At 43.8% G+C, this 14,274-nt stretch overlaps 1 protein-coding gene across 1 annotated transcript in view; it reads left to right on the top strand.

Annotated features, from left to right (window-relative positions):
* EFCAB5 (EF-hand calcium binding domain 5) overlaps nt 1-14,274 on the top strand; it is a 136,636-nt gene that overhangs the window by 92,373 nt on the left and 29,989 nt on the right. Inside the window, 5 exon segments of the mRNA XM_020963301.2 lie at nt 1,439-1,504; nt 1,625-1,717; nt 2,827-3,041; nt 4,452-4,608; nt 12,334-12,623. Of these exon segments, the coding sequence (XP_020818960.1) occupies nt 1,439-1,504; nt 1,625-1,717; nt 2,827-3,041; nt 4,452-4,608; nt 12,334-12,623 (821 nt within the window).

Raw genomic sequence — 14,274 nt, 5'->3', positions numbered from 1 at the left:
TGAGGGTGGATGGGGAGGGAGGAAGGGAGAAAATTTGGAACCCAAAGTTTTAAAAACAAAAGTTAAAAAAAAATTGTTTTCACATGCAACTGGGAAATAATATATACAGGAAATGAGATATAGAAATCTATCCTCCCCTACAAAGGGGAAGGGGATTAGAGAAGGGTAGGAGAGATAGAAGGGAGAGCAGATTAGGGGAAGGGGTATTCAGAATGCATGCCAGCTTGGGGTGGGGGGAGGGGTGAGATGGGGAGAAAATTTGGAACTCAAAATCTTGCGGAAGTGAATGTTGAAAACTAAAAATAAATAAATTAATTAAAAAATTCCTTTAATTCCATTTCTAAGATGTCATGTGTTGTGACAGAATTTAAATTGGGCTACTTCAAGGCACTCAGAGAAGGCTCTGTGGCTTGCCACAAACATCAGTCTGGGAGCTGTTTCCTTTTGAATTTTCCTTTATTTTCTTAACCTGTTTGGTGAGGTCAAGATCACGTCAGGGTTGGTTTGTTTGTTTAAATTATACCAAAAGGTAATAGACTCAATATGCAGAAAGAGACACATTTTTGGACTCAGGCCATGGGGGAATTGACATTGCTGACTATGCATATTTTGGTTTTTATTATCAGAGTTTTAGAAAATAAATGCTTCGTGATTGAAAAAAAATTAAAAATGTATGCCATCTAGCTCTGAGGCCCACAGCCCCACTAACCCTAAATACAGTAACCTAGTTTAAAAAGCAGTGACTGGGGAGATAGGTGACTCAGTCATATCAGCCTAGTGTAGGGGAAGGCCTGGCAGACTTGGAGTCAGGAGAAGTTGGCATTAGAAGCCCATGCCTTGGGTTTCCTAGCTATACTAACTTGGGCAAGTCATTTAAACTTTGTGCCTCAGTTTCCTTATCTGCAAAATGCGGATACTAATACTTGTATGACCTTCCCTAAGACCCTCAAGTCAAGTCTAACTTTTGGCATATGGACTCTCAGTGTTCTAGGCAGTTCTCTGAAATTCTAGGTCCCAGAGAAGGTGTTGACCTGGGTTGGGAGAGGGAGTTCTCTTCACCCATAAAATAACATGTCTAGTCCCTAATCCTGTCCTATAGAAATGTGAGCTGCTCCTACTACTACTATTGCAATCTTTCCTGTGGCTGGGCCTCAGTTTTTCCCAGCTGTAAAATGGAGTTAGCCTCTCCTTACCTCATAGGAATAAAGATAATACAAATGGCAACTGATCTTGGAATTATCATTAATGATCACAGTTATTGAGTGACCCCTGGTGTTGGCATAGTGATGACAAGTTAGGCTACACATGGAAAGATGATTCTCTAAGGAGGTTTTTATCACCAGGATGTCAGTGATTTCCCATACTGGAATAATTACTGGTGAGAATTTCGTCTTTCATGGCAACCAATTGATTGGTGCTTTCCTTTTACAATTTTCAGAAACTGGAGACAAAGACACGAGCTGCGAGCTCAGGAGCCAGCTAATAGAAGGGAAGCCATGGTCAGGTGACTCCACCTTTAATTGTCCCTTCCTTTGTCCCTTGGCACACAGTTACATTGGATGACAGATATTGGAAAAGAGAAGGTATTGACTTATCCCTGGTCTGGTCTTCTGTGTTCTTTCAGGCGAGCTCTTAACTTCTGACCTGAGTAAGACGTATATGAAATACGGAGAAAAGAAACAGGCTTATTTAGTCTCCGATGATCCCAGGTTCTCAGGTACCTGACAGCACAAGAGTCCACGAAGAGATGAATGGCACTCAATGGACGGATGGGCAAAGAGGCTAACCTTGATTACTGAGTAAACCCATTCTCTAGGGTGGTGACCAGCCCCATCCACCTTCTTCCTCCACTAGTAGTAAAAAGAAATTCTCTTTGCTTCCTTTCCTTCTCACCTTATTGTTTTTGGGTCATAATGATGTTCAAGGTCAGGTCATGTAAGATACCTAGTACTCTCAAAACATTAAAAGAGGTGGAGGGTAGGGGAGAAATCATGACATTGGACAAATGCTTTAGGAACTTGTGTATGTATGTGTGTGTGTGTGTGTGTGTGTGTGTGTGTGTGTGTGTTAAAAATATAGGTTAGAGGCAGCATAGCAGAGTGAATAGAGAGCCAGCCTTAAAGTTAGGGAAAGCTGAGTTCAAATCCTTTATCTAAGACCCTGTACGACCCTGAGCAAGCTCTTAACACCTGAGTGTCCTAGGCAACTCTCTAGTCACTCCACAAGCATATAATATTAATAACAACAGCAATTAACATTTATATAGTACTTTAAGGTTTAGAAAGCACTTTATTAATAAGCACTTAGCTATATACTGGGGGGGGGGGCACAGCAAACAGTGGCTACAGCCCTGGTCCTGGAGTCAGGAGGACTTGAGTTCAAATTTGGCCTTATGTACTTACTAGCAGTGTGACCCTGAACAAGTCACTTAACCCCATTGCCTCCAAGAAAAAAAAAGAAAAAAACTCTATATACTGGGAATCATGCTAAGTACTCTCGGGGATAGAAGAAGGTCAAAACCCAGCCTCCGTCCTCAAGGAACTCGTAGAAAAGATACTAACCCTCACTGGAAGTTGGATTTTTCCTACCTAGGAGTTCTATGTGTTAATGAGACCATGAGTTCAGTCTTTATCAAATGAGATAACATAGATCAAACCATAAGGCTCTATATATGCTGTTATCATCATCATCATCATCATCATCATCGTCATCATCATTCCTATTCCTGAGTCCATGCCCAGTTGGAATTCAGTACTTGCCTACATTCTCCTCAGGCTTGGGGGGATTTCTCTCCTGACCACATTGCTTCTGTTTCTTGCTGACCAGAGCTGCGTCCAATAATCCTCAAAATGCAGAGTCAGGAAGAGTCAAAGATAAGGAGCTTGTTCACCAAGAGCTACCTCACAGTGCCACAGTTCGTTCAGCTCCTGGAGATGTTTGTAGGGAATGGCGTCCCCCCTGGCGTCATGAAGAAGTTCCTCCACTTTTTAAGGAAGAATTACGTGGAGACGCATGAAGAGAAAATGAACCGCTTGGTGAAGGTGAGTGTTGTGCGAAAAGCAATGGGAGAGGCCAAAGTTTTGAGGGGAACATGGCGTCATTCCAAGCCCTGCTGGCTCTCATTTCCTCTTTCTTTTGGTCTTTTTACCTTCTCCTCCCCTTTCCCCCAGATTTTGTCACTTTATTTCCACACTTATTCGATAAGTCACTCCAAGTCCAGCCCTATAACAGTAACTAACTATTTGACCCAAAGCAAAGTAATATCACTTGGACTTTTAATTCAATGCAAAACAATGAAGTCTAGGGTCAGATATTTGGCAAAACTGTTGCTCATTGATACCTAAGTGTGCAAAGACACTCTAGATTCAGAGAAGGCACAGAACCCCAAAGGTTTATGGAGACCGTGGGCTCCAAACCGTCTATCAACCTGGAACCTTTTGGTGGCTGGAGTACTTCCTTTAAGTGACTTGTATAATCAGATGTCTTTATTATATAGAGAATGTGTTCCTTTTCTCACATTTTGTTGTTGTTCAATCGGAGAGTTGGACACAACTGAAAAATAACTGAATGACAGCAACAAATCTAGTTGTTTATGTGTTGTTTTACCACTAGAATGTGATTATCTTGAAGCCAAGGACTGTTTTTCCTCCTTTTTTTGTATCCTCCACACTTACGTGTAATATGTCATTCCGTCACATCCAACTCTTTGTGACCCTGTGGACCATATCGTCCATGGGGTTTTCTTGGCAAAGTTACTGAAGTGGATTAAGGCAAACAGGTTAAGTGACTCACCCAGGGTCACACAGCCGGCAAGTATCTGAGGCCATAGTTGAGCTCAGGTCTTCCTGATTCCAGATCCCATACTCTATCCACTGAGCCAGCTAGCTGCTTCTACCTATAATACCATAAGCACTTAATAAATGCCTTTTGACTGACCGGCATTTATTAAGTGCCTACTATGTCCTAGAAGTTGCTGTGTTCACTGGGGACATAAAACCAAAAGTCAATCGGGTCCTCCCCTCAGGGAGCTAACATTCTACTGGAGGAGACATATGTGTGACTGTATACATACGTATATATGTATACGTAAAATATGGCGAAAGAGATTGGCCCTATGATTCATAGGGAGCTCCTGAATGAGAAAACACCCTCTGCCAATACAACTGGCAACTTCCAACCTTGGAGAGGTGGCTGGAGCTTTGAGATCTGTAGTGACTTGCCCAGGCTCACCAGCTAGGCTATGTCAGAGGAAGGACTCGAATTCGGGTCTTCCCAATACCAAGGCCAGCTCTCTAGGGACCACATCATGCATACAAAATAACACATAAAATACATACAAATTGATGTCCTTTGGTGTCATATTGTAGCCCAAAGAAATTATCTCTGTAAAAGACACATGACCTACTGGGAGCCATGCATTTCCATCCTTCGCAATCCTTCTTGCTTCCTAGATTCATCAAGAGACCATGGAAATGAGAAGGAAGATACTCCTGGAAGCTCTCTTTCGGAAGTGGGATAATGAAGGCTCTGGCTTCCTGGACCTGTACGAGGTTGATAAACTTCTGTTTACCTACAAGGAAGGCATGGAGAAAGTATCAATGATGAAAGGTAAGGCACAAGGCCAATCACCAGCTGCGATGGACATTTCCCACTCACCGTAGGGAGCCCCCTACCCAAGAAAAACACTGGTGGTTACGGGCGAGATGGACCATAGAAGACTCCAACTCAGCGTAAGTCCAAGCTGGCAATTCAAAGGCAAAACCCAAGTCTCTGCCCCAAAGGTCCTTCAATAATCAGATTCATTCTTTCTCAAAGAAATTCAGTCCCCATTTTCCTGGCTTGTAAAGGTGTATAAGATGTGTGTGTGTGTGTGTGTGTGTGTGTATACACATATGTTTACATATATGTATATACACATATAAGTGTGTATGTATATATGTGCGCATATATATATATATATATATATATATATATATATATATATATATATATATATATATATATTATATATATATATATATATCTCAGAGGTTACAGGATCATAGACCTACAACTGGAAGAGCCCTTAGAGTCCAGCCCTTCTCATTTCACAGTTGAGGAAACTGAGGCAGACAGAGGTTAAGTGACTTGCCTAGGGTCACACAGCTAGTGAATGGGGCAGGATTTAATAATGAAAAATAACAATTTAATTTAATAATAATAATGTCATTTCTATAGTGCCTACTAGGTGTCAAGCTGAGAGCTTTACAGGTATTTTCTTATTTGAGCCTCATAACAATCCTGGGAGGTAGATGTTATTGTTTATCCTCACTTTACAGTTGAGGAAACTGAGGCAAATGGAGGTTAAGTAACTTGCCCAGGGCCACACAACTGATGAGTGTCTGAGACAGGATGTAATAATGATAAATAATAACTTAATTTAATAACAATAATAATATTTTAGTGCCTCCTGTGTACCAAGTACTATGCTAAGTGCTTTACAATATTTTCTCATTTGACCCTCGTAACAATCCCAGTAGATAGATGCTGTTATTATTGCCATTTTACAGTTGAAGAAACTGAGGCAAACCGGTTAGGTCACATAGCTAGTAAGTGTCTAAGGCAGGCTACGAGCCCAAGTCATATGTCCAATGTGTATCTGAACAAAAGCCCCCTCTATGATGCCCCCAGTCACTGAGATTCTTCAAAGATCTCTGGTGTCCAACTCACTACCTTCTGTGGTAACCACAGGACTTAGATTCAAATTTCAATCATGCTTCTCGTGGACACTATGACATTGAACAGATCACCTCTACTTGCGAAGCTCCAGTTTCCTTGCTTGTCAAAAAAAAGGGGCGGGGGTCAGAGTAAATGACCTCTAAGGTCTTTTCCAGCTCTAAATCCCAAGATCCTCCTCTGCCCATCGCTTCCATTTGAGCCCACGAGGACCAAGCAAAGTAAATCTGAATTGGCTTCCACATGACATCTCTTTTCTTAAAAAACAGACCTATAATTTCACTGGGAGATTGAACTCCCACAGCTCAGCACCTTCCCTGCATTTGAGGGTCTTAGAGAATTACATGGTGAGGATGAAAGGTCTTGCCAAAAGGCACGTACAAGTGTCAGAGGCAGGATTTGAATCCTGGTGGTTCTGACTCCAAGGTCTGCTCTCTAACCATTATACCAGCCTACCTCTCACTTGTTTGCTACAAAAGGCAAGCCTAATCAATCTAGCCTCTACGTGGTAATCCCTCATATGGCTGAAGAGAGCCAAGTCTTCTCAACTAGCCAAGCTACTTCTCCGGTGCGGGGTGAAGGGACATGAGAGGAACTAAGGTGAACATTTCTTTGTGATGCCACCGACAATGTTTTAAGTAGACTAGTGACCTGGTTGTGTCCAAAAGGATGCCTTCGCTCTTCTAGAGCTGCCATGTTTCTGGGCACCGGGCAGATTCAGAGCATTATTCATGGCAGGAAGGTGGACAGGAAAACGGGCCAGCCGTGGGTGGAGAGGAGCCCATCTGTGGGCTCTGAGGGAGCCATGGCCACGTGCCCCTTTGTTCTTGCTACATCTGAATAGCTGAAGAAGCTTCCTGTATTCATTTCAGTCTGTAGAAGGGACTCCCAGGACAGGTAGCAGCCCAGGGTCTTAGTTCAGCCACTAGACAGCTGGGCTTGGGATTTCTCTTTTCAGCATGGCAGGCTTCAGAGGTGGCTGCCCATAGAGACTGTATTCTGGGCACAGTATAGCTGGAAAGATACTCACGGCTTGCTTAGAGAGTAGGATGTTTCCTGGAGAGTAAAAGGATTGAGTACGTGAAAGAAAAAATACACAGAGGTTGTATTTCTTTGGTGCTGGCCTCTCTGGAGGCAGGTAGAGACAAGGGACAGGTCTTAGGGTACTAATTCTGTATCCTAGCAGGGCTGTCAGTTGTAGTCAAGGCAGTTGGTGTGATCGGCACAATGAGCCTGGGTAAGGAAGGCAACGGTGATTACACTAGTAAATGCCATCAAGTTGAGATTCAGCTGACTTCTGGACAACTTCTTTGTGGTGTGCTCCCTCCCCCATCACTTGCCCCTGGCCATTTTTTAAAAAGTCTTTTGGATTTGTTGAGAGAGAGAGAGAGAGAGAGAGAGAGAGAGAGAGAGAGAGAGAGAGAGAGAGAGAGAGAGAGAGAGAGAGAGAGAGAGAGAGAGAGAGAGAGAGAGAGAGAGAGAGAGAGAGTGTTTTTAAAAATCACAATCCTGGGGCAGCTAGGTGGTGCAGTGGATAGAGTACCAGCCCTGGATTCAGGAGGACCTGAGTTCAAATCTGGCCTCAGACACATAACACTTACTAGCTGTGTGACCCTGGTCAAGTCACTTAACCCCCATTGCCCAACCAAAGAAAAAACAAAACAAAACAAAAATCACAGTCCTTTCCTGTTACATGTTATCCCATGTGACTGTCCCTCAATCTCTTTCTATTAGAGACCTAAGGAAAGGCCCTTAAGAAGCCGAGTCCACCTCCCTCATTTTAAAGATGAGGAAACTGAAATCCACAGAGTGAGTAGGGACATGGGATCATTGCTCTGGGTCTGGAAGGTAACTGAGTAGCCATAGGGGTCCAACTCTCTCATGTTACAGATAAAGAAACTAAAGGCAATAGACATGAAGTGACTTGCCCAAGGAAGTGCAGGAGTAAGTGACAGGATTTGAATCCAGGCCCTTTACTACAAATCCATCCAATTCCCCTTTCCACTGTACCAGGCCATGACAAAGAAAAGTAAGTATGTCTAACTGATCAACAAAACAATCAGATTTACAAGTATATGCCACATTCTGTGCCCCTAGTCCCCCTCCTCTCTAATAAGAGAAGGAATGTCTGTTAAATCTTCTGTTCTGCAGGACCAAGATTATTCATTCAATCAATCAATCAATTCATCAGTAAGCATTTATTAAGTATCCACTATGTGAGGGGATTGTTCTAAGTGCTGGGGATTCAAATGCAGAAATCAAATAGCCCTGCCCTCAAGAAGATTACATTCTATTCATCTGAGCTCAGTAACTTTTTAATGCGGGGGTTTTTGTTTACATTATTATAATCGTTGGTTCTAGAGATGTGTGGGTTCTGCTATCTTCAATCTATATGATAGCAGACAAATATTCTCCTGAAAGGCAGAAGAGTGAAGAGGGTACTAACTCTGGAGTCCAGGGCCTAGTTTGGTATCCTGCCTCTTCTACTTAATCCCCTCTCTGGGCTTCAATCTCCTCACCTGGAAAATCCAGGTGAATGGGATGTCCCAGTGTCATTAAGGTAGTGAGTTCAAAATGTAGGATAGGGTTAAGAATAGATTACTGTAAGATCTTCTCTTTTTAGTGTCAAATATTAGCAGTTAAAATTTGTCTAGTTGTCAAGCCCTGGCCTGCTTTCTGATCTTATCTTGATGCGCCTTTTGTCCTAAGCCCCTGAAAACCCCTAAATGTTTAAGTCCCCTTATCTCCCTTTGACAGGGTTTTATTCAGATGTCTTTCTATTTCCAACATTATCTATTCAATCCCTGAGACCTCCCAAAAACAATTGTAAATTATCTTCCTAACTGCGCATTTTTTATTGCTTCTTTTTTGTCTCAAGGAACTAAGAAATATAGAGAGGTATACTATATCCTTTGTCCTATGTTAGAGTCTGGCATGTGAGATTGTGAGCCGAATTAACGGACAGCTGTGGGGGGAGGAGGAATTTTTTTATTATTTAAGCCAGCTTATGTGTCTATGTCCCTTGTCTCCCGTTCATCAGAGCTTACTGATGGAGGGACACCCAAGTCTCGAGATTTGAAATAATAATAATAATTATAGCTATAATAAATTAACTTTCTGTTTCTCCTTGGACCCCTCTGTGTTTTGTTTTATTTTTAATTTGAGTGGCATCCCACACACAGGGTTTGGAGTAGATGAGCTCAAAGGTCCCAGCTGTGTGACCTTGAGAAAAATCGCTTCCCCTCTCTAAGCCTCAGTTTCCCCAGCTGTAAAATGAGGGGGTTGGACCAGGTAACTCCTGAGGTCCCTTCAAGCTTTAGATCTATCATCCTCTGGCACTATGAGGGGATTGGGAAGTCCCAGCAATATCCCTGCAGGGGAGCCCTCCACCATGTGGGCACTCTGCAGGAAGGGCAGAAGAGTCCATTCTTTATCCTTTGTGCACCTCTGTCTACTATAACAACTGAACACTCAAATAGAAGTGAAAGGGAGGGTAAAGACAGCCACATGTCCTGGGGAAAATTTCTATCACAGGTTAAGTGTGATGGAAGAAACAACTTTTCCTCCAGAATTTCCCAGTGGATGCTCCATATCTACCATTGCCAGGTTTCTGCATCTGTTCTCCTGAAGTCCCAGAGTTCTCTTTAGCAGAACATAGTCCCATTCATGCTACTTTCATTTTCCTTTCCATTCTTTCGGGATATTTACCTCCCCTAAAGTGGGCTCATCCACTCTAATCCTTTTTCTGTTGCCTTCTTATGGCACGGAGTTGACCTTGAATTTTGTTTGTCTAGAGCTGGGACTTCATAGGCCTTCAGATCCAATTCCCTCACCTTACAGAAGAGGAAACTGAGACCCAGAGAGCATAAGTTACTTGCCCAAAGCCATACAAGTGATAAGAGGCCAAGCCAGGATACAAACCTAGGTCCTTTGATTCCAAGTCCTGGGCTTCTCCCCTTGTACCTTGGTAGATTCTCAGTAAGCATTTGCAGATTGGTTCATTGAGTGCTGGCTAACTAGCAATCTTTCCCACTCCTCGAATTCCTCCTTATTCCTGGTTAAAAACTTCTCTGCAACAGTCCTGAGCCCCCATCCCTTGCCACAGGTTCCAAGGGGCTTCCTTCTCAACACCGGGAACACTGTTACCCATACAACAGAATTACATACTTCCTGAGCTTGGATGAAACTCTTCTTTTGACCCTGAAATGAGCTGAGAACAGCCAAAGGCCCTCAGCTACCCCTGTGCTGGAGCTGCCACTAAAACGCCCCCGTTTACCACTAGAGTTCCAAAGATCCATTAGGTCACCTGGGAGAATTTTTTCTCTGCCAGCAGAGACCTCAGGTCCTCCAGCCTTGGGAGACAGCTGAGGTGATTTTTAAGAAATGCATTACCTAGGAGGAAGACTTAGCGCTTGAAGATTTAGCGAGCTTGGCATTAGAGGACAATCAGTCCTCGGGTGTGTATACTTGCTTCCCAGTTGGGTAGAAAGTGTCCAAGCATGCACTGAGCTGGCTTTGCCTCCAAGAAAGTGCAGTTTCCTGAGTCAGATTCCAACTCTGACACTAGTCTAGCTCAAAATCTCTGATCCTATATCTAAAACAATGGTGTTAGATGCTAAGGGGTTTACAAAGGAGTATGAAACATGATACCTTCCCCCCCAGTGCCCTAAAATACGGATGGGAAGACCAGCTCTGTAGGCAGCTACGTAGCGCACTAGATAAAGTTTTGGGCTTAGAGCCAAGAAGACCTGAGTTTGATTTCTGTATTTAATCTCTCTGAGCCTCGGTTTCCTCACCTGTAAAAAGAGATAATTACAGTAACAGCTGCCTCACAGGCTTAATTTGAGGATCAAATGAAATCATCTACAGAAAGCTCTGTGCAAACCATAGGGCCCTGTAAAAATGCTAGCCATTGCCTCGCCATACGAAAAGGTAATTGACAGTGTAACACAATCTTGTTACGGGCAGGGACTGCTTCATTTGTGTTGTGGGAGCCTAAAATGTAGCCCAGGGTCTGGCATATAGTAGCTGGTTAATCTATGCTTATGGAATGATAAGCACCGAGTGAGTGATACAAGCAAAGAGCAGTTCAGTGGCCCAGAGCCTATGGCTTGGGCCAATCAGGGAGGGATTCATGGAAAAGGTGAGATTTAAGTTGGGCTCTAGGAAAGATTTAGAGTCGAAAGGGACTTTGGAGGCCACTGATCCAACTCTCTCATTTCATACAGATGGAGAAACTGAGGTACAGAAAGAATAAGTGACTTGTTCAGGGTTACACAGCTGATGTGTCTGAGACAAGGTTTAAACTTGGGTCTTCCCAACTTCTAGTCCAGCATTCTGCCCACTGTGGAAACCACCGGCATGCCTTGAAGGCTGGGTGGGACTTGGCCAGGTGGGGCTTTAGGTGAGGAGGTTGTCCTGAGAAGGGCCATGCATGGGAAAGATGGCAGTGTCATCCACTTCATGTAGTGACAAGAGGCCAAATTAGCACGGTGGCCACAAAGCGATGGCAAAATTGTAAAAGTAGGCTCAAAAGAGCTGCCAAGGATAATTCTCCTGATTGAGTGATTGACAGAACACAGGAGTCATCTAGGGGAGCTGGCCTCAGAATCAGGAAGGCCTTGGTTCAAGTTTCCTCTTTGATCCATATTGTATTATTACTTGATTTTATATCATTATTATATTATGGTAGTAGGGAGGCAGGTGGCACAGTGAACAGAGTGCTGGGCCTGGAATCAGGAATACCTGAGTCCAAATCCACCTTCAGACATTTACTAGCTGTGTGACCCTGGACAAGTCCCTTAACCTCTGTCTGCCTCAGTTTCCTCATATGTAAATATAGGGATAATAATAGCATCTACCTGACAGGCTTGTTGTGAGGATCAATCGTAATTATAAGGTGCTTAGCACAGTGACTGGCACGTAGCAGTATTTATGTAAATTTCTCTTCTTCTTCTCCTCCTCCTCCTCTTCCTCCTTCTCCTCTTCCTTATCTTTAACTTTTTCTCCTCCTCCTCGTTATTAATATTAATTGTATCATGGTGCAGCGCAGATGTCACTCCTGCGTAGGTAGGAGACATTCCCTCACTGGAAGTTCCCTCCAGCAGTGAAATCACAGGCCCTGACCAAATCACAATGAAATGATTATAGAGATGGGGAAGTCAGGAGAGGGACCTGGAAACTTTAAGTAGCTATTGAGGTCAGAGCTATCAGTCCTTGAAAATGCTAAACTGTACACTAATACACGCTTGATAAACCTGATTTTTGAGGTGGAACAAAAACAAGTCTCTCAAGATAATGAGCTCCTAAACCATGGGAGAGGCAGTATGGTATTTGGAATCAAAGAACTTAGGTTCAAATCCTCCCTCTGTCTCTTACTACTCATGTGACTTTGAGTCATGTAAGTTCTCTGAGCCTCAGTTTCCCTTTCTCTGAAATGAGGCAGTTGGCCCCGATGGATCCTGAGGTCCCTTCTGGCTCCAGATTTGTGAGGCTCCGATCCCTCCTACAAATACTTTACTCCCTAAGCTCATGCAGAATGGCAGATGGGGAGGGGAAATAGATTCCATGGGTGAATGAACTTTTAACAGCTTGTGGTCTGGGTCTCCTACTCTTTAGCAAAACTGTACATGAAACTACCAAGGCCCCATCCTGGCAACGAAGTGAGGTTAAATGCAGATCAGTTTGGAAACTACATTGAGCTGGTCGTGGCTGAGCTTACTGGGAACGAAAATGAAGTCTTTGACAACGTGGTGGAATTTCTGATGATGAGCCTGAAGCGGAACCACACGGAACAGCTCCGGAGCACGGCTCGGCAGAAGTGGCTGCAGAGGATCCAGCAAGCCGCTGAAACCAGCGGGGTTTGCCTGGAGCCTGTGTACACAGCGGTCCTCGAGGCCTTGACGAAGGTATGCGCTCCACGTGCAGCGGGTTAGGAAAGAAGATCCTCACTGTAGTTGGGGGCTCAACTCCATGATGGAGAAGTGGCTGCAGGGATGCTACAGACAAATCCTCAGCAGCTGCTGCAGATGTGTTATTTATGTCCCTTCGTGCCCTTGGTGACCTGAGGGATAGGGAACCATAGCCAGAAGAGTCGTCAGGTCAGGGATTGGGGGCAAGCAGAGAGTAAGAGGGGAGTGGATGGAACACTGGCAGACTTGGACAGAGAATCCTGGAGTCCCTGGCTCTGCCACTGTGTGACCTTGGATAAGTCATTGAATCTCCTGGGGCCTCAGTTTCCTTATCTGTAAAATGAAGGATTAGGCTAGATGACCGCTGGAGCCCTCTCAAGTTTTAGCTCTATGATCATCTGATCATCCCTGTGTGTCCCAGAAATACTAGTGAAAAGATAATGGCTTTTTGCCCTGCCTCCTCCAAGTTAAGACTTTTCACAGGGCTTCCTTTGACCAGTAACTTGAGAAGATCTTGCACTAGCAACAGCAATGTCCATGGCCAAGCAGGGGCCCCATTTTAAACCATTTACCTTGTGTGGGCTTAAATGACATTTTTCAAGGTTTGACTCTTTCATCACTTAGAAGGCAGCAGGGAGGGAAGGGCGAAAACAAGCATTTGTTAAATACCTACTTTATGCAAGGTGTTTACAAATATCATCTCATTCCATCCTCACAAAGACCCTAGGAGCGAAATGCTATTATTATTTCCATTTTACAGTTGAGGATACTGAGGCAGATGGTGGCAATGTAACTTGCCCAAGGTCACACAGCTGGTAAGAGAGTCTGAAGTCAAATTTGAACTCAGGTCTTCCTGACTTCAGTTCCTAGCCCTCTGTGCACTAATGCGCCATCTAGTGGCCATTTGGTTGTACAGTTTTGTTGCCTCCAGCTAAGAGGCAGCTCGCATAATGGCCATCATCCTTGGACAAGGGCCATCCTTGGAGTCAGGAAGACTTGAGTTTTAGTCCTGTTTCTGATACGTACTAACTTATATGATAAAGGGCGAATCACTTGATTTCTCAGTGCCCTCAAGCAACTCAAGAGCACTGGCTGTGTGGTCCAATCCTACCTCTGATACTTGCCACTGAATGATCTCGGGGAAATCATTGAACATCTCTGGGCCACAGGTTTCACACACGTAAAATGAAAGGTTTAGACAAGATGGCCCTGGAGGTCCCTTCAAGCTTTATCTATGAACTGATAATTAACCAATCAATCAAACATGTATTAAATACTGGGCTGAGTACTGTAAAGCTAAGTACTGGGAATACAGAAAAAGCAAAAACAGTCCCTGCCTTACATCACCTTGCATTCTAATATAGAAATCAAAGCATACAAGATAAAATCTTTCTGGGTTTCAGGTTCAGCACTTGAAAAATGAAGGGGTTGGATTAAATGATTTTTGAAGTCCCATCTAGCTCTGAATCTATGACCCCAAGGGAGGCTGACATCCACCTCTCTAGATGGAAAGTTTCAGCAACAACACTTTGAAGTCAAGTCTTCATTGCCCCTTAATGGTACCACCATCTGATTTTAGAGAAACAATTGGTAGAGCTAACTCACTGACAAAAAAAGAGGGGAGGGGCAGCTAGGTGGCGCAGTGGAT

This window comes from Phascolarctos cinereus, unplaced genomic scaffold (genome assembly GCF_003287225.1).
Source record: "Phascolarctos cinereus isolate Bilbo 61053 unplaced genomic scaffold, phaCin_HiC Scaffold_5;HRSCAF=322, whole genome shotgun sequence".
Taxonomy (NCBI): Eukaryota; Metazoa; Chordata; class Mammalia; order Diprotodontia; family Phascolarctidae; genus Phascolarctos; species Phascolarctos cinereus.
Note: the sequence above shows the minus strand (reverse complement) of the source record. Positions and strands in the feature narration are given on the sequence as shown.